Source organism: Peromyscus leucopus, chromosome 15 (genome assembly GCF_004664715.2).
Source record: "Peromyscus leucopus breed LL Stock chromosome 15, UCI_PerLeu_2.1, whole genome shotgun sequence".
Taxonomy (NCBI): domain Eukaryota; kingdom Metazoa; phylum Chordata; class Mammalia; order Rodentia; family Cricetidae; genus Peromyscus; species Peromyscus leucopus.
The window spans coordinates 86,257,767-86,278,908 of NC_051076.1; the positions used below are offsets into that span (position 1 = coordinate 86,257,767).

Consider the following 21,142-nt stretch of genomic DNA (forward strand, 5'->3'; position numbering starts at 1 on the left):
TTAAAAGAGGTCTGGAGCTCGAGGTTAGCAGTGACTACATGGAAAGATTGAAGTTTGAAGCTACAAAGGACCATCTCTCCCAAAAGTAAATTGAAAAGATGGTATTGTGGCCGACTGCAACTACCGCCAATCACAGTGTCATCTTTCTCAGTGGAATCACCCAGACATGCAGAAAGCAGTCTACAGTTAGTCTAATAAAATCATAGTTAAATGCCAACAGATACACAGACATTCACATCTTCATTACAAAAACATCCTTGTCTTTTCCCTCCTAGAGTGTTCATTCCAGACAGGTCGTAGGAAAAGTTACTGTTCCAGAAGGAGGCGAGTGTATGCAAGGTTAGACCGGAAAAAGAAACAAACAAGCAAACAGCGGTGCAGACTGCATGCCAGGAGCCAGCAAACACTTAGGACTGAGCCTCTCAAAGAACCGAAACCATAGCGCTGGGGATTAAGGGCTAGATAGTGATATCTGACAATGAATTTTTCCTGGTCACGGGAGTACAGTCTTGGGCAAATTAACACGAAGTGAAGTAATAGCAAATAAGGAAGTACAGGATTAATGAGGAGTTCAGAGACTGGCTTCCTAGCACAGAACTCGTTTCCATATTATATATATATTTTGTTTATATTTATTTGAGACAAGGTGTCTCTGTGTAGCCCAGATAGCTTCAATTTCACAATCCAATCCATTTTTCTTAGTCACTTGAGTGCTGTCCACTTTAAACCCTGGCGGCGGCGCGGGTGGGAGGGAGGTGGAAGGTCAAAGATCAGGAAGGACTGAATTGGGTCAAGATGAAGCTTGCGCCAGTGAACAGGAAATCAAGGGATCAGAGCCTGGTGGACAAGTCTTTGCTCTTCTTGTGGAGCTGCTGCTTAAGTTGAATAGGTAGAAGGAGGAGTCCATTAGAGGAACGGGTAAAACGAAAAGCAACGATACTGATCTGTTCAACTCTGATTTCCGCGGCTACCAAACACCAAATTACTGGGTTAAATCAGGCACCCAACAGAGACAAACAAACCGTGTTCCATTGCGCTGCGAGCATTGTGAATAAAAGCCCAGCTACTCTTTCCTTCCCCTTTGGCGGCCTCACGACTCTTGGTTTCCACCCAGCTTGGAAATCACACAGCTCAGAAGTTTTGCTTTAGAGAGCAAAGCTAGGAAGAGTATTTTCTGCAAGTAAAGAAAGTAAAAGTAGGGCAGTCCGAGGAGAATGGAAGGGCAAGACTATCAAGCAAGAAAACTTTACGTTCTGGCTAGTTTTATGACTGCTTTCCTGCCTCAAGAGCTTAATTGATAAAGGCTTCCTAGACAGGCATTGGAGGGATGGGGTACGGGGACTTGAAAAAAAAAAAAAAAAAAAAGAAGAAGAAGAAGAAGAAGAAGAAGAATTATTCAAACTCAAAAGTCTCCCACTTTCTCGCTTTCAGATGCAAATACTTTGGGGGCAGGGAGGAGTGACCGGGAAGCTTGAGCCCCTCCCGCTTTCAACCGTCTTCTTTATTTCCCTGAGAAAAAATCCATCTGCGCAGATCAATCAGTCAGGAGGAGGAGGAGGATGCGCGGGTGTGGGTGTGTGCGCGCGCGTGCGGGATAATTGGCTCCCTCTTGGAGCGGACAGCCAGCAGCCCTTCCCGGGTCTCAAGGAGGTTCTGAAGTCCCAGTGGCTTCTCCCACTAGGTGCTGTCAGTGGTCACCCGCTGGGATGCGCACCACCCTCTAGCGCTCAATCCCGGGCGGGCCCTAGCGCTCTCTCTCCTTGTCATCCGCTTTCGCCCTCTCGTCCTCTCCGGGGACGCGCGCTCGGGTCTCCGGAGACTACCATGCTGAGGAGCTAGCGTGTGTGTGTGTGTGTGTGTGTGTGTGTGTGTGTGTGTGTGTGTGTGTGTGTGTGTGTGTGGCGGCGGTCAGGGGTGGGGGAGACGATGGCCCATCCAGACTCTACAGGGAGCGGGACCCTGGCATTCAAGGCCCCACAGGGTCCCCGCGCCCCGCGGAGTGCGCTGTGATTGGAGGAAGAGCGACGGCCGCGGGCTAAGCAGGTGCGGATCGCCTGCCTCCATGTCCGCCTAGCGCGCATAGCTGCGAACACTGCGTCTCTGGGCACCCGTGGGCCCCCCATCCCCATCCCCCACGCCAAGCGCTCATCCTTTCGGATGCAAACGCTGTGGTTTCAGGGATCTGACGCGGCTGGCAGGGTAGCGAGGCACTAGGTGAGTGTGTGTACAGGGCTTGGGGCTAGGGAGGGCGCCCAGGCAAACGCGCACCCTCGCAGCGCACCACAGGGAGCAGGACAAATTTGTGAGCATAGAGAGCGGGCGGGGTATCTGTGAGGAGTTTCCCGCGGCGTTCCCAAGTTACTGCGTGCTGTCGTGAGATGTGCTTCTGCCTGGCAGGACAGGCGTGAGGACTGAGCTCTCACGCGCTTGGCCAGGAAAGCAATGTTGACAGACACCAGTCGCAACGAGAGACAAGTAGGGTAAGAGCGAATCTCAGCTCATTCCAGATGCAGAGGTAAACAACCGCCGTTTGCACCGCTGTCCTCAAAGAGGTACCCAGCGGACCCTTCCCTGAACCTTGGACTGATGCTGGCGCAACTCCGGCAGCCTGTACCGCCGGCTTCTGCAGAGGTCTTGGCTGGAAGGAGGTGTGTGCCTGTGGGAGCAGGAATCCTTTGAACTGTCTACACTAGACCTCTTTGGCCTTGTGTGGATGTGGAAATCACTTAAGGCTGCTTTCCCTCCTTGTAATTAGTATTCGAGTGCATCTGCAGGGTTTGCCTCTGGCTCCTCCTCGTTGAACCTTAGGTGTGAGCTGGGAAAAGGGCGCCCTGCTTCTCTGGAATGTATGCTGTGCTTGGACTTCTTCGTGGGTTCACTTGGCACAAGGCTAGTTGCTGGTATTCAGCCTTCTAGCGTGGATTAATACAAAAGGATCTTTGCTCTGAATGCCTTCACGTTTTATATCCTTAACCCTTCGGATTTCTTAGATGTCATAGTTCAGGTGAGTAAAGATTATCAAAATGAGTTAAGCCACCACTGGAGTAATCATAAGCTGTTGAAAAAAAATCATAGATTGAGCACCTTAAGACTGGAAATCTGCATACTAAACCATGAACATTTGTAGAACACTTTTTACTTTGCAGGAAACATTTTGTCCTTTTTAGGTCATGTACTAAATTCAATATTTATAAAAGTAAGACTTGCCCTTCACGATGTCAGTGCCTAGCAAGTTTTTTAAAAATATTTTTTATATAGAGGCAGGTGGACAGAACTTTATATCTGTGTCTATACAGAGAATAAAAATTAATATCACTATATCGACATTGCAAATTGATGATATACATTGGTAAAGACAGATTGCCAACACATACAAAAAAAGTGTGTTTTAAAGAGTAGCAAGCTTTAAAAAAGGAAAGTTTGTGTTGATGCAATATAAGCAACATCTAAGTAGTTTTTTTGTCTTTATAAAGAGAAGTTGTTCATGGGAAGGAAGAGCTAAGGGAAAAAGCAATTACATTTGCAGCTACCAGAAACCCACCAGAACAGATTATTTTCTAAAGAACTAGGTAGACATTATGTTGACCCTAATGCTTTTCTTGTTACTCTGTGTGAAAGAGAAATCCATTAAAATGTTTTTCTTCATTTTGAGGGGCTATTTTGAAAAGTGTGATGTAAAATGGTAAAGTGTGGGTGCTAGTCAGGCCAGCAACTTTATGGAAATCTTTCTTGTGTGTTGTTTAGTTGTCAATGACTGGGGGGAGCTGTGAGGCAACATCCAATTTTAATTGTTTTGTCTGAGAAAGCGTGCTGAAATTCTGTGTGTGAAGAAAAATAAAGCAGCAAACCCATCCCCCTCCTTGAAGGTATTACAGTTTGTGGTGTAACTAAAAGGGCATGTGCACTCACAGGGTGCCATATTATTGTAATTAAGGACTGTGATAGGTCACTAGAATTCTGTCAACTCTCGGTTGACAGACACACCACTCTTCCTACGTCTGTTTTTATTGATTAAGTAGCAGAGAACTCTTTCTTTTTTTAAAGGGGTACTTGTAAGACATCTATATTCTTGCAACTCGTTGAATTGACTCTAGATTTTAGTGTCCAATGGGGAAGAGAGAGGAGAGCACATTTTGTTGGCCACTGTTCAGTCTTCTTTGGTCTGAAAAATCGAACCACTGTCTCGTCTCAGGCATCATTTTCTTTCCAGCATTCTTATTATTCAGCATTTTGGTTTCTAAATGGCAATGCTGGTCTAAACTTCTCAGACTGTATGTGGATAAGATAAAGTGAATACATCTATGTTTCAAGTTCAATACATTGTTAGATCTCTCAAAAGTGTATTATAAAGTACTAAATCCATAGCTTGTTCTCTGTTGTATATATTTATTGTTGGGTGATTTCAATTTTCGTGGATTTTACAATGTTTTACATTTATTGCTATAACAGCTTTCATCACATCCAGTGCTCTTCCTCTTGGTTGAAAAAAATATATGTTTTTATTTGCTTGGAAGGTTTTAAAGGCATAGCTTAAATTGGGAGTTTCAGAAACTTCTAGAATAACCAGCATGCATGAGTTAATCTCAAAGGGAGTGCAATGCAAGTGTTTCTACCTGGAATAAAGAAGTCTGATGCTCCTTACTGGGGTGACACAGGGGAGCTGAGGACAAGCCACTAAGCCATGAGATGAGTGAGTCCTGTGTGACCGGCTGCCTTGCCTCTAGCAAGCAGAGATGATCTAGCTGTGACCAGCAGTGCAACAGTGCCTCCCATGGGAACTTGCTGGCTCTGCAGAGAAGCCCCTCTGATCACTGCCCCTCCTCCACCTTTGTCATTCTGCAAGACTCCTTAGTGACAAAATTTCCAGGGTAATCGAATATGCAGACGCCTGCCCATGCATTCATTTCTTATTATAGCACAGATTTTTCATTATTACAGACTTTACTTCCTGCTATTTTATATAGTGTTCACTGAAACATGAAGCCTTTCTTGGAAATCACACCTGGCACAAGGTAAATACAAGGGCAAATTAAAATTTAAAATTGGAAAAGTCATGATTTCTTATAAGAATAAAATATAAAGATATAGTCCTGTGAGTGCAATATCTCCATTCAGTTATTACATAAATAATTCAGAACGCCTGTGCTTTGTCACTTTGTTTACTTTTTAATTTATACAGGCTACTCTCCTCCTTCCATATAAAACATGTGTCTTTCTCATTTTTTATTTCTTTCTCTCAAAGTAGTGGTTGTCTGTGCTTCAGTGAAATCAACTCTATAGTTCACTTAGGGAAGTTGACCCCCTGTTTGATAAACAGATGCACACTACAGGCTATGTGATTCATTTCCAGGGCCCCTGCCTGCATACTGAGGCTAGATATCAGTAGGAGATTGTGGTATGTTGTGTGGCCTAGGGAGCTAATGGATTTCATCATGGTTTCATTCCAGAGAATTGTCATATCACAGAAAGTCCCAAGGCTCACTAATTGAAATTATATATATATATATATATATATATATATATATATGTGTGTGTGTGTGTGTGTGTGTGTGTGTGTGTGTGTGTGTGTGTAATTCATAATAAAAAGGGATGGAATTTCACCAATATTAAATTCACAGAATGTTATGAAAAACTTTAAATAGTATAGACATTCAGCTAATTGCCCAGTAAGAATTGCTATACCAGAATCTGAAGATGGAAAATTAAATTTAGAATGATAATAGTAGCAGACATCTTCAAATGGTAGGATTTATGGTAACAACACATAAGGTACAACTGGTATGTTAGTAATTTTGACAAACAAATTGGTCCCATTTATTCATTTTATATTATAAAATACTGTTCTAAATTTATGCCCTATTTCTAAAATTCCTAGTGGAATACTGTTCAGTTTTTCCATGGAAATGGTTAACTTTTTAGCATATTAACTTACCTTTTGATTGTCAAGGTATTTTAGTCATGAGACGCTAATCCTAATTTTGGATACTGTGCATTGTCTATTTTTTAATACGTTGAAGAAAGTTGCTAGAAAACAGGTCCCTTAACCCTTTACCATTATCCTGCCCGCCCCCACCCTTCTGAATGACAATCGAAATGATTTCTTACATTAAAAATTCCAAGTTAAGGTTTAATAAAAACTTTTAACATGATTGTGTATACTTTGCTCATGAGAAAGAGGGGATATCAGAGGATTGTACATAACAAAGGGATTGACTACCTAAGTAATTCTTAGCAAACATCTGAAAATACTGCCACCACCTGCGTTTCCCCACTACCATCAGGAAGGATCTGTGCGACCTTGGACTTTTCATGAGGATTCTGTAGAATTCATTTTTCTTATGTTACTCCTCTGTGGCTTTATCAACACCTTTCAGTAAGTATCAAGAGCAAAATATCTGTGAGTTCTTCATGTTTTTCTCCAGCATGAACTCTCAAAAAAAAAAAAAACCAAAAAACAGAGTATTTCATTCTTAGTATTGAAGTGACATTTTCTTTGACTGTTTCATAGAAATTGCTTTACTCGCACGGCTTGTATTGACATAGTAGGAAAGAAATGTGGCTAATATTCTGAAAGGCTTCTTGTCTGAGTTTTCTCTCTCAAATTCAGAATTCTGACGTGCTCAGCCATTAATTGAGAGATATTATAATGCATCTCTTTATTTAAAATGTATTAAATGATTTTACTTTATAAATAAAAGCAACTATGAGATGTAATATACATTATGTCAAAACAACTAGTCTAACTTTTTTAAATGACAGAAAGGACCTCATTGGTCACAGGTGCCTGCTATCCAGAAGAAGCAAGGGTGCATGAAGATCTTAAAGGGATATACATATATAATTTACATATATATATATATATATATATATATATATATATATATACAGAATATGTATATTCTGTACAGTACCTTCCAACTACTGGTGTTCTTACATTTCTGCTTTTAAGCAAGTGTGTTGCTTTTCTTTCATAAGGATTCATTAAAAATGTGCTGTTTCTCAAAATGTACTAAAACTTTAAAATAATCTTGGACATGACAGTTTCCTTCCAATAAATCAACAGCACAATGATTCTTCAGTTGTTATTATCACATCAATAATTTTGTATTAGTGATTATTAATGATAAGACAACAACGCACCCAAAGGAATAGCAGTTAAGATTCTGGAAGTGCTTGTCAGGCAACTGTGATGGATTTGTTTCTGGATCTCATGGTCCCTTCTACTAAATGCATTAACAGTCTTCAAATATAAAATGTTATACTGTTACTTTTCTAAAAAAAAATGCAAACTGTTTCACTTGCTTTTGCACTATCCTGTTTTATTTAATCATGAATTATACTAATTTTAAAGTGCTAGGCCCTCTTGCTTTAAATCAATATTATCAATAGAAAGTAAATTATGTGTTAGTATGAGATCTATTAACTATATCTTAAAGCAGTTTCAGAACTAGACTTGATACAGACTCCAGACAACATAAGCAGTTGTTCCTTGTCTAGAATTTAGCAAAACTGTGAAAACAAAAGTTCTTGAATTGAGATAATCTGTTGCTTAGTTAGAGTGGACATCAATAAATATATTCCAATTACTACAAAATCTAAGCCAGTAATGTGTTTCCTGTCATATTATCCATGATTACATATCCCATCTGTTTCTATAAAGCATTTAACACAGTGTTCTTTTCTCAAAACACAATAGTACACATCTACACTGTCAGACAAATCTTTTAGTTGTTGTTCATATTTGTTTTCAACCAAGGTGTCTGAATATAAGCTAGGATAGCCTTGAGTGCTATCCTCTGCCTCCCAGGTACTAGAGTCACAGGGAGCACCTCAGTGCATTTTAGCTGTAAACCCTGCCTTTTAAAGGCTGAGCCATCTTTCCAGCCCTTAATGCGTTCTTAGGTATGCTTTAAAAGCTCTTATAGCTATCTGCTATCATGCAGGGGCTGAATATGAGCTACTTTACACTGCTCATCATGTTCCTAGTGTGCTAACTTTAACTCAGATGGCGCAGGCTCTAGGCGATTTGCACTTTTGCTGATTGATGATATGCTGAAGCATAAAAACTTTTACTATTTTTTTTTGGTTAGGGAGGGACCCTCAATCATTGCTTCTAACTATAAATAAAACATTTCATTAAGAGAATAACAAATACTTGTTTAGATTTTAAAAGTGGTTTGACAGAAATTACAAGAAATGAAAATATTCAAAAATTTATAACAATGAACTCATCTTGATAAAATAATATTCTCTAGTAAGCCTAAATATATAATAAACAATCTACTCAGAAATAATTCCTTGCAACTCTGGTGATGCTAATGTATGGAACAAAGTGGTTGCTAATGCAGTTATTTTAGTTCAAATAACTGGTGTTGGTTAGGTAAGTACTGTCAGATTGATTGATGCTCAGCGTTTCCCTTTTTCTCAATACATTTCCCTTTTTCTTCAATACATTTAACATTTCCTTTCCAAGGCACTGATATTTAATCTGATTGATTAGTAAGTATATCACACTTATCATAGTAATACTTGTAGTAAAATTGATATAAACAACTTCAGAAAAAATTATTATAAATAAAATATAAATCTTTCCCTTAAAGTATAAATAGCAAACAAAAGTATGTTAAAATCTCTTTCAATATTTTGCTTTCACATTTCCAGCTAGTGCAGTCCCCTCATAAACAGTTTTCTCTGAACCACTTTTAGTCCTCTTCTCAGATATAAGGAAATCCTTTTTTCTTAGTTGCAGTGCTCCAAATCTATTATCATCCCAAAAGTGATCACGATTTGTAGAAATTATCTCCATTTTATATCGGTACATTTGTTTATACATTTTCTGAGCCATCAGTAGTAAAGAGATTAGTTGTTCAAAACCCCAGAAAGTTGACCACCCAACTTAGTTTTTCCACAGGGACAGGATATCCAGCTTAGAGTATGGACACTGCTGTCTTTGTGCATTTCTGACATAAGTTCTTTGTTAACATGTGTGTGTAAAACTCAGACATGTGGGACGGCAGCAGGAAAACCAGGAAGAATCATTCTTGCTTTAGGACACAGATTTAGGAGATAATGTTGAGCTTATTATGAAATATTGACAAATGTGATTTGTTCAGTGCTTAAAATCATTCACATGATAAGGGGTACTATGACTTCATCATTACACATATCATGAGAACAAAGGAAAACTATCTGGAGAAGTTACACAATGCATGATGAAATTTCAAATTTTAGTTATTTCTGTTTAATATATACAGAAATAACTCCAGGGTTGTTGTTATATTTTTGTTTATCTTTATTGAAATAAAAGTTAGAGTTCTTTTTTTCTTACATGATATACCAACTCAGGGCACAGTGAGTTTGTTGAAATGCTATATAGTCATTTTATCTTGAGAATCACATTGGTTTGCAAAGGAAGCAAAGATTTAGAGAATGTTGACCTTGAAAGACATATTGGTGAATATGACACAAGCACACTAAGTTCAGATCACAGTTATAAAAATACTATGTTCTGGTTTTTAAAATAATTCTATAAAGAGTATTACAGTGACGTCTATCTGCATCGCATAACAGAAATCCACTATCCTATCTTATACACAAAACCAATGAAATTATTCTGGTGTAATATTTCAGGCTAAAAGAAAAATAAAGATGATTGGTTAAGAGCATAACAAATAATTCAAATGCTAGAGCAAAATATATTACAGTTGTTTACAAAATGATTGATATTCATTAACATTCTAGAATTGCCAAAGAATTCATATATTGACTTGTTATGCGGTTACTTTTCCACACTGCAGATTAAATAGATTAGAATATATACAGACATTCTCTGAAGACGTTTCTGAATTTCTACCCTGTTCTAGATTCCATAGCTATAATGACAATGTGTACATACCTGTGCATCAAGGTTAGCTCTCATTTCAGCTACTTTTAAAATCCTTTATTAAACAAGAGAGCATACAATTCTCAGGTATCTTCCTTTCTTTATATTTTCTCAAGAGTCATGATGTGTTCAGTGATTAGACTTGTCTCTGTGTTCTAGTTGCTTTGACCAATCTCCAACGTTTTTGTATAGATGAGAAATAATCTTCAAGAGATAATAAAAATAAGTTGAACAAGGTTTGTTACACAGCACACTGTGCTTCAGAAGGCCAAGTGCTTCTTTTACAATCTGATTCCATTTTAAACTTCTCAAATTCTTCATCTTTAATTATTAACAATAGGCTCGTCATCACAGTTTTAGAGCTGGCAATATTACTCCTAAGCAATTATTAAAATCCTAAAAGTAGGACTTGGGAAAATACCTCGGACTTTGTAGTGATATTTACTCTAGGCTTTTAATTTTTTTTACATACAGAAAATGAAATTATACAGGGATCTAAGGTTGTATATCAAGACCCTAGTCATCTGGCCCCATTAGCATTATGGTCTCTTTCTCCAGCGTAAGTGAATATCCTTGATTAACTTAAAATAAGTTCTGTTTTCATCCAGTGTTTTATTTACCAAAACGTCTTGAAAATAGTTAAATTTCCACCAGCAAGCATTTGGAGCCTCTCATCCATGGGGCTGTTTTTGACTCATGAGTGTGCTGTTCCGTCCCCCCACCCCACCCCCTGCCCATCAAATCCCCTTTTTTAGAATGTTTTCTTTTAGGGTAACAAGTATCTAAATGATTTTACTATTGGTAATATTGAAATAAAAAATAACATTAGTTCACTAACAACCTTCAGTTTTCTTATAATGTTTCAAACACAGAAAATGATTATGATAATAATAACTATAATAGCTATTTTAATAGCCTTTACATATTCCAAGAACTATTCCTGGCATTTTATAATTTCTTGCCTATTTCTACCAAGATACTGTTGCTGTTCTGCAGTTACTTTCATCAGGTAGGTTAAGGTGCTTGAGACCTTATCTTGGAGTTTACTCAGTTTCTTCTAATTTTTTGTTATCAAATATCATGGAATTTTTTATTCATAAACTTAATTATGAATTGTCAAATTTAATATTGGTGTATCAGATGGAAACACCCATATTCTTTCCCAACATATATTTGGACTAACCCCCCAAGTTTTGAATTCAAAAAATAATTTGCTGTTAATGTTTATTTATTTTAAAAATTTGATATATTTTCATGCTGAAACAATGGCACAAAGTTCTCTCAGGCATTCCATAACTTATGTAATATAATTTGGTTGCCTTGTATTTATTTATTTATTTGTCCTAAGGAAAAATCCAGTTTGAATTTTAAAAAAGTAATTTCTCCAAAGAAATGAGAGCTGAGAAACTGGACCTCCTCTTTGTTGTGTGCCATCTGACTACTTTGACCACAGTATCTTTTCCTGGTGCCCAGAAATGTACTCTGTTGTTAAATGCAGGAAAGGCAGACTGCTTTGCCCCTCCTTACCCACATTCACTGCACCCTTGGGCTTGCTTGACTCTCCCTACTGATCTGCTGTGTTTGAAACACATAATAGATCACAGAGTAGTTTTAATCTACTCTGCTGCACATTAGCCTTCCTATCCCTTTGTATTTTTGTAACTTAATCCGCGCATCTTCTCTGTCTCTTCCTGGTCTCTATTTCACTTCACCTTTGGCCCCTGGATTTGGGGACCTTGAATTCACCACAGGCTATAGTTCCTATAGTTTAATGGAAGTACCTCATTCTGGTGGTTAGAAGAGTATATTATTTTCTGAATATTGGATCTTTCTGAAATCCTCTATGGAATACCAAAATGTTATACAGATAGTTTTTTAAAGTTATATTATAGTTTTTACAAAGCTAAAGGTCAGTTGGATTTGTTTCTTCTTCCAGTTTTGAACTGGTTTACATTCTCAAGAAATTTAGATAATTCTATGTTCATTTTTCTTATGTTTACATACTATTTTCTTAAATTTTTAGCTGTCTAAAGAACTTATCTATTGATTGGTACATGTTTTATTTCAAAGTAGAAAGTTAAAATATGAAAGATATAAGAACTTCTAAGGATAATACTTTTTCTGTTTTAATATGTAGGGAACGTTTGGCCTTATGTTATTGATATTTTATCTGCTCGTAAAACACACACACACACACACACACACACACACACACACACACACACATCCATACACACACCACACACCCAGAGAGATAGAAAGAGAGAGGGGTTGGGGAGAGCCTTTATATTTATCCTATTGTAAAATGAATTCACAGAGTGTAACATAGTGATTTAAGTGAGAATCTTGTAGTAAATTCTTATTCCTCTGTGTTTTGGGGGTATAGAAGGAAGTTTGTTTTGTAACTGATTTTATATCTCTTGCATAATCAGGATTCTGTGCCTGGAGTAAGTCGACACCAGAGAAAGGATTTTTTTCTTATGCTGTCCCTAAAGCACCACCTGGTTGCAAGCCAAAAATCAATAAGATTCAACAAATACAGTTGTTTCCTTGCCTACCTATGGTGCATTATGGGTCAATTCTGTAACTGCTTATGGAGGAAGGCCCCTATGCAGAAGTTGTATTATAAAGCATTTAATAAAGATTCATGGAATAACAAATGACTAAGTGAACTAGCACAGCAACCATGCTGCACAGTGCACATGACAATAAGTTTGAAGGGTAGAAAATGGAAGCCACTCGGCTTTTTGGATGATCACAATCAAATCAGAACACTTCAAAACAGCTGGTGTTCTGTGACTCAGAATCAATCAGTCAGTAGTGAATCACTATGTACTTTATTTTTCTTTACAGTTTCACTGAAGAGATTTAAACCAGCATATATCCTTCCCAGTTGCTTAAATCCCTGCTTTGAGATATTTAGTTTTCACATCCTAATAACAATGACTGCAACTGACATTAAGATCTATAAAGAGGCTAACTTTAAAATAATGTTTTAAAATAATGTTCTACATTTGTGTAAAGGAAATCATATGATTAAATTCTATACCCTAGAAGAAACTTGGAAATTGTGCTGTAGAAAAAAGATAATTTTTGCAAATGGCAGTAATTATGTAATTTATAAATGTATCTACTATTATTGTAATTTTCTAAGTGTACATATTAATATTTTAATGATTATCCAAACACTATTTTTGGAAATTCAGTATTGTTCATGACTAAATTCTTAGCCCGATTACCTGTTCTAGTTTCTGACATGAGCTCTTGTCTTTGTTCTAGGTACCTATTACACCATTCCTTGGCAAAGGCTACTCAGCACTGGTGACCTCTTCCAGTGCAGCACTCTACAAATTATTATCTCTGGACTCCCAGCTGACACACTGCCGGAGGCAAAAGCTACCAAGCCAGCTGGAACTGCGCCTATTCTCTTGTCAAGGTTTTTTTCTTATACAGGGAAAAAGAAGAAAAAAAGATGAAGCTGGGCAAAGTAGAGTTGTGCCATTTTCTACAGCTTATAGCTCTCTTCCTGTGCTTCTCTGGGACAAGTCAAGCTGAGCTGCCAAGGTCCAGATCCAAGCCGTATTTTCAGTCAGGGAGATCCCGAACCAAGCGCAGTTGGGTGTGGAATCAGTTCTTCGTGCTGGAAGAATACATGGGTTCAGATCCCCTCTATGTAGGCAAGGTAGGGAATTTGGCCTTTCAAAGTTCCAAATGGCTACTGTCAATGTCTGTGGTTGGATGAAGAGCTGCTATCTTTTTATTTCGTGATAAAAGCAGAAATTGTTCCTTTTTGAAAGAGTTTATGATGGTTCTGTCATTAACTACTGTGTCAGGTGAAATAGTAAAGCCATAGCTTAAGGAGTGGTGCTCTTGTCTTAAATCTTAGAGGCTTGGTTTACTACTACTGGAACATGCTGCTAAGCTCTTATTACCACAATTAGAACAAGATGACCTACTAAAAAATGAAGTGATGTGGTTCTTCCACCAGTTGATATTGAAAGGTTTTCGCCAGTATATAATAATTGAACATGATGAGTTTCATTATAACAATTTCATACATGTATATAATTAATCTTGATCATATTCAAAGCTATACCTAATATTCTCAAGAAATTCCTTCCTCCTACTTCCACTGATATCCTTCGCCTCCCTAGCTAGTACCCCATCATCAGCTTTCATGGTTTTTCTTTGCGGTGTTTTCTTGTTTTGTTTCATTTCTGTGATCCACTAAGTTTCATCAGGGTTATTTATAAGAGCATGGGTGAGACTTTGTAGAGTTATTTACAGGAATATCCTTAACTTACCAGTGTCTGTGCAATAGAAAAAACGATCTGCTTCTTTCTCAAAACATTACTGTTGATTCTCTAGTAGGCAGTTTTGTGATACCTTGTCAATTATGTCTATACCTTATCAATTATGTCTACATCTATACTTAAGTATCTTTCCCCATACTTAGCATTACAAATTGCAACATGAAATTCTTTGACCTCATGGCTTCAATTATAAGCAGTTCAAATTCAATTTCTTGGTTATCTTCATAAAACTGTTATTTTTTTTGATTTGGAAAATGTTCTTTTTGTTACATATGAGCATGAGTAGAACTCAATTTGAGATGCTATTAGATAAATCAACAGTTCATGGTGTATGCATTGGTGGCATTTGGCAGCCAAATGGAGATTATTTTTTTTTAACTTTTGAATTTTTTTTTGTCTAAATACTTGGATAGGAAACATTCATTTGAGAACTCTGACCTAAAGTGTGTGTTAAGAGAACATGGCCTGATGCTCACTTTTCTTAGATTTTATTCCCAGGGGATAAGCTTTTCAAAGTATTAAGATGTCCCAGATTCCTCAGTGTGGAACTCAGCACTAGTAAAAACGAGTTCTGAATAGAATGGATCAGTCAGTGAACTATACCGCTATATATTTTTCTTCCATCTCACTAATTTTAACTGTATATTCCTCATAAAATATAGCATAGTTTACTGAAAAAGTTGCTGAGAAATCGGGTTTTTTTTGTTTGAAAGATCAAAAAAGAATATTAGATATTTTATATTGGTGGTTTTTTTTCACAAGAATAGGTCAAAATTTTGAAAAAAAAGTTAATGAATACCTACATAATTCAAGTTAATTTTTTTAATATTTATTGTTTCTTTGTAATGTGTAAGATACCAATTGGTTTTTTATGGGAAGCAGAAAGATATAAATTGTTAATATGTCTTAGGCCTGTGGATCAGGACTCAGTTTGGATCAGTGATTGCATTTTCCTTAAGTTAAAAAAAAAGCACACTTAAATATCAAGGAATTATAATATATATTACAGTAATTCCCTTATGCAACTATTAAGATCATTGATGTTTTATATGTGCCGAAATTTCTCTCACTCCATTTTAATTTGTTTCCTTGCACAAAAAATAATACTGGAAAAGCCAGTTGCCACCAAGCAATGACACCAAGCAATGATGTGAATTTTATCCCCAGGACTCACATGGTGGAAAAAGAAACTAAACCTTAAAGTTGTGCTCTGAATACCACCCATGCACCCCTAACATGGGTACCTAACTGACAGATAAAAGAATTTAAATGTTAAAAAATAATGAAAACAATAATTATAATCCAAGGTTTTGGCCAAGAATCTAACATTTTATGCTATGTAATATATGAATTAAGCTTTCTTTAGTCTTTCTTAGATAGGTCATGATATTCAAATAATTCACAAAGAGAATATTTTTGCACAAAACTATATCTTTTTTTATATAGATACTTTTAGACACAGCCAAAATACTCCTAATCGCTTGATTTAAAACTGAATAATTAGGGTCAAATTGACATTTTTTAAATCTACAAAATTATAAAATATGTAATATATCCCTCTTTATGTCTCATATAATAATTCAGAATAGATGTAACTCTAAATATCAAGTTAAAATTACAAAATAATCGTGCTGTAAGTTGCTTCAATTACAAATGTAGATTAGGTTATTAAGCAATATTGTGTTTACTTCCTATGGCAAATATTACAAGATTTGTAGGCATGATTGTGCATGTCTTCAATCCCATTTGAGAAATAGAGACAGGAGAATAAGGACTTCAAGGTCATCCTTATTCTTGGCCACACAGCAACTGAAGACCAGACTGTGCTGTGTAATAGTCTATATCACAGAAGAAGTTGTGTGTGTGTTACACAATCAGAACTGATGACAGATATTATTGGAATGCAAGTAAGTGTGTTTTTTCTTGCATAATGTGCATTGAAAGGTGTTAGTATAAGTGTTCCCAATGAAGGGCACAAGTCACAAATGAGTACAATAAAACCACTCATGACTAAAATACAAAAGTAAAAAGCTGTAAGAACTTGAGATGGAGAGAGGGACTTATATTCCAGAGCAACAAGTATTAGACCTCATAGTAACAATTTGTATTTAACACAGAGCATATATATCCCGTAAAGATAAACTAACAATTTGAATTTTGGGGGGGTTAGGGATCTGAAGAAGCAGAAAAATGAAAATAACTTTGAACCCATTACATTTCATAGGGCAATAAAAATTAATGTATTTTTTTTGCTTAGTTAAGTTATACAATGACTGTGATCAGATGTGCATGTAGGACAGAGAAGTAAATATTGTAGACAAAGATATGGAGTATACCTAAATACCTAAGCAAGTGATCAGAAAGAGAGACAAAGTGACAGCATAAATGCTTCTCAAAGACATCGGATAAAGTCAAACCATTTTAATGCTAACGAGTTGGCCACAAGCTAAATAACTAGAATTACAGATATTAGAAGAAGTCACAGATGACTGTGATAAGCTTCATGGCTTTACTGGGTCATAAAATTTAAGTACAGAGAGTTTTATATTGACAGGTTGTGTTGCTGATTCCGCCACTTATTGTGGGTGTATAATGTGTGAATTTTTGTTTCCTCACATCTAAAACAGAAATATTGACATCTATTATTTATTTTTATTACTTAATATTGATGTAAGATATTGGGGAGCAGGTGAGATGTCTTTAAGACTAAGAATAAGCAGAGGGCAGAAGTACAGTTCCCTGTACCCAAGTAGAGTAGTTCACAGATTTCTTCCATGACTCTATACTCATGTGAACAACCTTCCACAAATATACACACAAACATATCAGTTAAATATTAAAAATATACAAAATATATTTGGATTGGGAATTCAATGTAGTAATCATTATCTTTGCTTTTGTAAAATATAAATTAATAAATTATTGATTGTAAATACACACAGAATTAAAGAAAAAGCCCCTATGTTTCCATGGTTGAGTTCTGTTTAGAGTAACAGTGTACTTTCCTCAGGGTTAATTACTGCTGTTCAACATTTCTTATCATTTCTTATGGGAGGAAATGGAGTGAAGAGCCTTTCTGCTTCTGCTGGGCATGTCAGAGTGTACCTGTTTCCTGTACACTGGAGGCCACATTTCCCACCCACCACATGACACTGGTGTAGTTTTTCAGCACAATTTTCCACTCACCTTGGTATTTCTCACTTAACGTGCCCCAATTGCTTGATCCTATCCCCCCAAAAAAATCTGTTTCCAAAACTACCAAGACTCTGTCCCAGGTATTAAGTGGTTATGAACTACCAGCTGATGGCTGCACCTAGGCCATTACTTTCACAGAAATATGTTCTTCCTGCAACTTCCACAGTCGGCTTCTCTTCTTGCTAACATCACTCTTGGCTTTTTTTTTTCTGTTTCCCCTTCTTCCTCACCCATTCAGGGAGAATTTATAGCTATTACCCTGTAGAAATCAAATTCATAGAAAGGCAGTATTCCTGACTCGCATTCCTTTAAATTGAAAGTGTTGGTGAACATCCCCCACTCATGTCCTTCAGTACACACAAGCTCACCTTTCTCCACAAGCTTCAATACCTCCCAATATTGTGGCTGCACTCACTGCTGCAGAAAGGAAATTTCACCACAAAGTAAATAGCATCAATGAGATGAATTTCAAATGATATTCCTTTGGGATGTTTTAAAAATAAAACACACAAAAGGAAAATAACAAATCCAAAGTACTAATTACTTAGGAAAAGCATATCTCTATGGTTGAATATATGTTATATATACTGCAGTGTAAAAAATATATATGAAACAAAACTGTTCATACTCTAAACTTATATGTTGTGTTTAGTCAGATCAAAATATAAGAAAGTGGTGGCGTTTTTGTCCTTATTGTTTTTGTAGGAACAGATAGGAAATAGTTTCCACAATATCTCTATAACCAGTTAGTTGGTGAAGACCCTTATCCTTACTTTCTTAGCTTGCTAATAGAAGCCTGGAATTCCTGTTGGTTTCAAAAGAATTTAGACATTGATCAGCTCTGTGAGATACAAATAAATTCATGTTTTTAAAGAAATACTTCCAGGTAGTTATTTTTTAGCTCATAACAATACAGTATCAGATAAAGAATTCAATAAATTTTCTCCACATAAAATCAATAATTCAAAATTTGTGTCTGGTATGTATTTCACACTATTGGACAGAGAATATATCCTAATGTGATAGTAAAAATCAGAAACCCACAATCATTTAAGTGTATATTTCCATCTTTACTATTTTATTAATTTATAAATGAAAATGACAAATCCCAAAGACTATTGGAGAATTATAAAACTAAAAGTCAGAGGATTGCAGATATGGATTGGGTTTCAGACAACCACATAGCTTTGGATGAAAAGTCCCTATTCAATCTATGCTGATCAGAATGACTGAATTGTCTTGCTCACCTTGATGTCTGTTTCTGCTTATTGACATTCTGTTTGCCAACCGTTTTGTAACAAAAGCAGTGAAAATGAAGAATATAATATGGTCTACACTGGCTTTGTTTTTATGCTGTGTTTTAAGTATAGAAGACATGACATAAACTGAAATATTGATTAGGTCTCTACATAAAGTGCACTGTCATTATTTTGACATGTTCTAAGTTGTTATCCTGTTGACACAGAGCCATTGATTTTACTGCAGTTTCTCTGGCTCACTATGATAATTAGGAATTAAATAAAAATAAAGCAGACACAGGTGTTCTGATTTAAGGATATAGAGATATTTCCTATAAGGATAACTTTTGTCCTAACTGTTTTGATGAATTAACATATTACTGTAAGTCTTGGTTAGAACAGGTTTATTATTGTGTTCCATTAATTCTCTTTCAGGAGTTGTTAAGCCTGACCTTTGCATTTTTTTTCTTGCTTTTATCATTTCTTTCTCAAATCTATATGACAGCACTACTCTAAGAGACTCTGTGCTACAGAGCTTGATGGGAGAGCTAAGACTAAAGATTTGTTTTAATATAATGTCCACTCTGATTCATAAGCAAAACATGTTACCAGCTGGCAAAGGAGTTTAGTGAAATTCAAGATTAAACCATATCTCTGGAGAAGGGAAGAACAGAAGTGTTGACTTAGGAACTCGTGAACAAATGTTCGCATGAGTGTCCATACCTCTCTGTGAATTGTTTTATATTTTACCTGCACTCTTCAAACCAAGGTAAAAAGGGGTAAGTGACTTAGGAAGTGTAGCAAAGCCTTCTTAAATGGGTGATCATTATCAAGCAGGAAAATCAGTAAGCAGAAACAAATTACAGCTGTGATTTTTCTCATTATTTTGAGCAAGTCATTGAAACAATTAGGTTTAATTTCTTTATCTGTCAAATGAAGATACATATTTTTAAAAATTCTAAGTTATTTTAAGCTACTCTTCCAAAATTCAGTTCCATCAAATATTAGTATCCTAAGTATTGTAAATAACACATTTACTAATCAAGTTCTGTTCAAATTTTGTCATAGGGAGTTTCTTTGTGGAAATCAACCCAGTGTCATGATTTTCTTTTGCTCTATCTCCTTAAACTTTCCCAACCTGATGTAATTTATAGCTGAAAGGCATTTGGGGTTCATGTTGTTTTGTATTTTTGTGTATGCATTGTTTGTATCTATGTGTATGTATCAATGTGGGTCCACATAGAGGCCAGAGGTGTATGTCTCTGCCATCCTCAATTGTTTTCCACCACAGTTTTTAGGACAGTTTCTGTTCCCGAATCTGAAGCTCACCAGTTTGTCTAGCTTACTTGCTCTTTATGAGCTTCACGGATGCTTCTGTCTTTTGTGCTGGGATTACAGGCTTGTGCCATGATGTATGGATTTTGTAATATGGGGATTATGGGGATTCAAACTCAGGTACTTGTGTTTCTACAGCTAACACTGTACAGGGTGAGCCATCTAGCTAGTGACTGTTGTAATTCATATGTGTGTGTGTGTGTGTGTGTGTGTGTGTGTGTGTGTGTATAATATATATATATATGTATGTATGTATATACTTAATTGAATTTTTTTTCATAAAATATATTCTGTTCAGTATCTACTCCTCCAACTCATCTCAGGTCATCTCCACTCTAGTAATTCAACTCCCTCCTTCATTCTCTCCATCTTTAGAAAACAGAAAAACAAAAAAATCAGAAAAAAATGCACACAAGAAACCATACTCATACACACACAGGGAGGGAGGGAGGGAGAGGAAGGGAGGGTGAGAGAGAGAGAGAGAGAGAGAGAGAGAGAGAGAGAGAGAGAGAGAGAGAGAGAGAGAGAGAGACATCCAAAACACAAAATTGGAAACCACAATATACAAGCAAAAGATCTGTAAGAAAAAAAGGCCCCAAATGAGATGAAACATGTACAAAAAGACCATTGAGTTCATTTTGTGTTGTCCATCCGCTTGGGTTTGTGGTTGTTATACCCAGTGAGAATCCATTAAGGAAATGTACTTTTTCATTTGCAAGTAGATGCCAGTTGGACATAGCTTCTTGGTTAGTGATCACAGCTCATACACACTTTGCTGTATCGGGGCTGAAGCACTGCCTGGCTTGGGCATGCCCTGTGTTATAAATCTTTACAGTAACCTGTTAGAATATCACACAATACTAACCTGCCTTGTGTCTCTTTGAAATGAATACAGGGGAGGGGGATGAACTTTAGGCAATGATACAATTTACTATGTCAAGAGCTACTGCATGGTTATCTGATTCATTAATAGTGAAGCTGACTTGACTGCTTGGGTATGGGGATATCTGATGGTTTCCTTCATTGGAAAGGAATATAAAAATTCATTTATTGAAATATTAAAATCTAAAAAAGTATGAAATTTTCTGAACTGAGATAGTTCTTTAATAACAATATACAGATAAGAATAAACAATGCAGTCAGTTTGGTAAAGACACAAATGTTATTGGTATGTTTTT

The 21,142-nt window shown here is 36.5% G+C and overlaps 1 protein-coding gene across 1 annotated transcript in view; it reads left to right on the plus strand.

Moving 5' to 3' along the window:
- Positions 1–2,220: 2,220 nt before the first annotated feature.
- The window catches only part of Cdh7 (cadherin 7), a 146,883-nt gene continuing 127,961 nt past the window's right edge, over positions 2,221–21,142 (plus strand). Inside the window, 2 exon segments of the mRNA XM_028859029.1 lie at positions 2,221–3,004; positions 13,163–13,565. Of these exon segments, the coding sequence (XP_028714862.1) occupies positions 13,356–13,565 (210 nt within the window). The 5' untranslated portion in view covers positions 2,221–3,004; positions 13,163–13,355.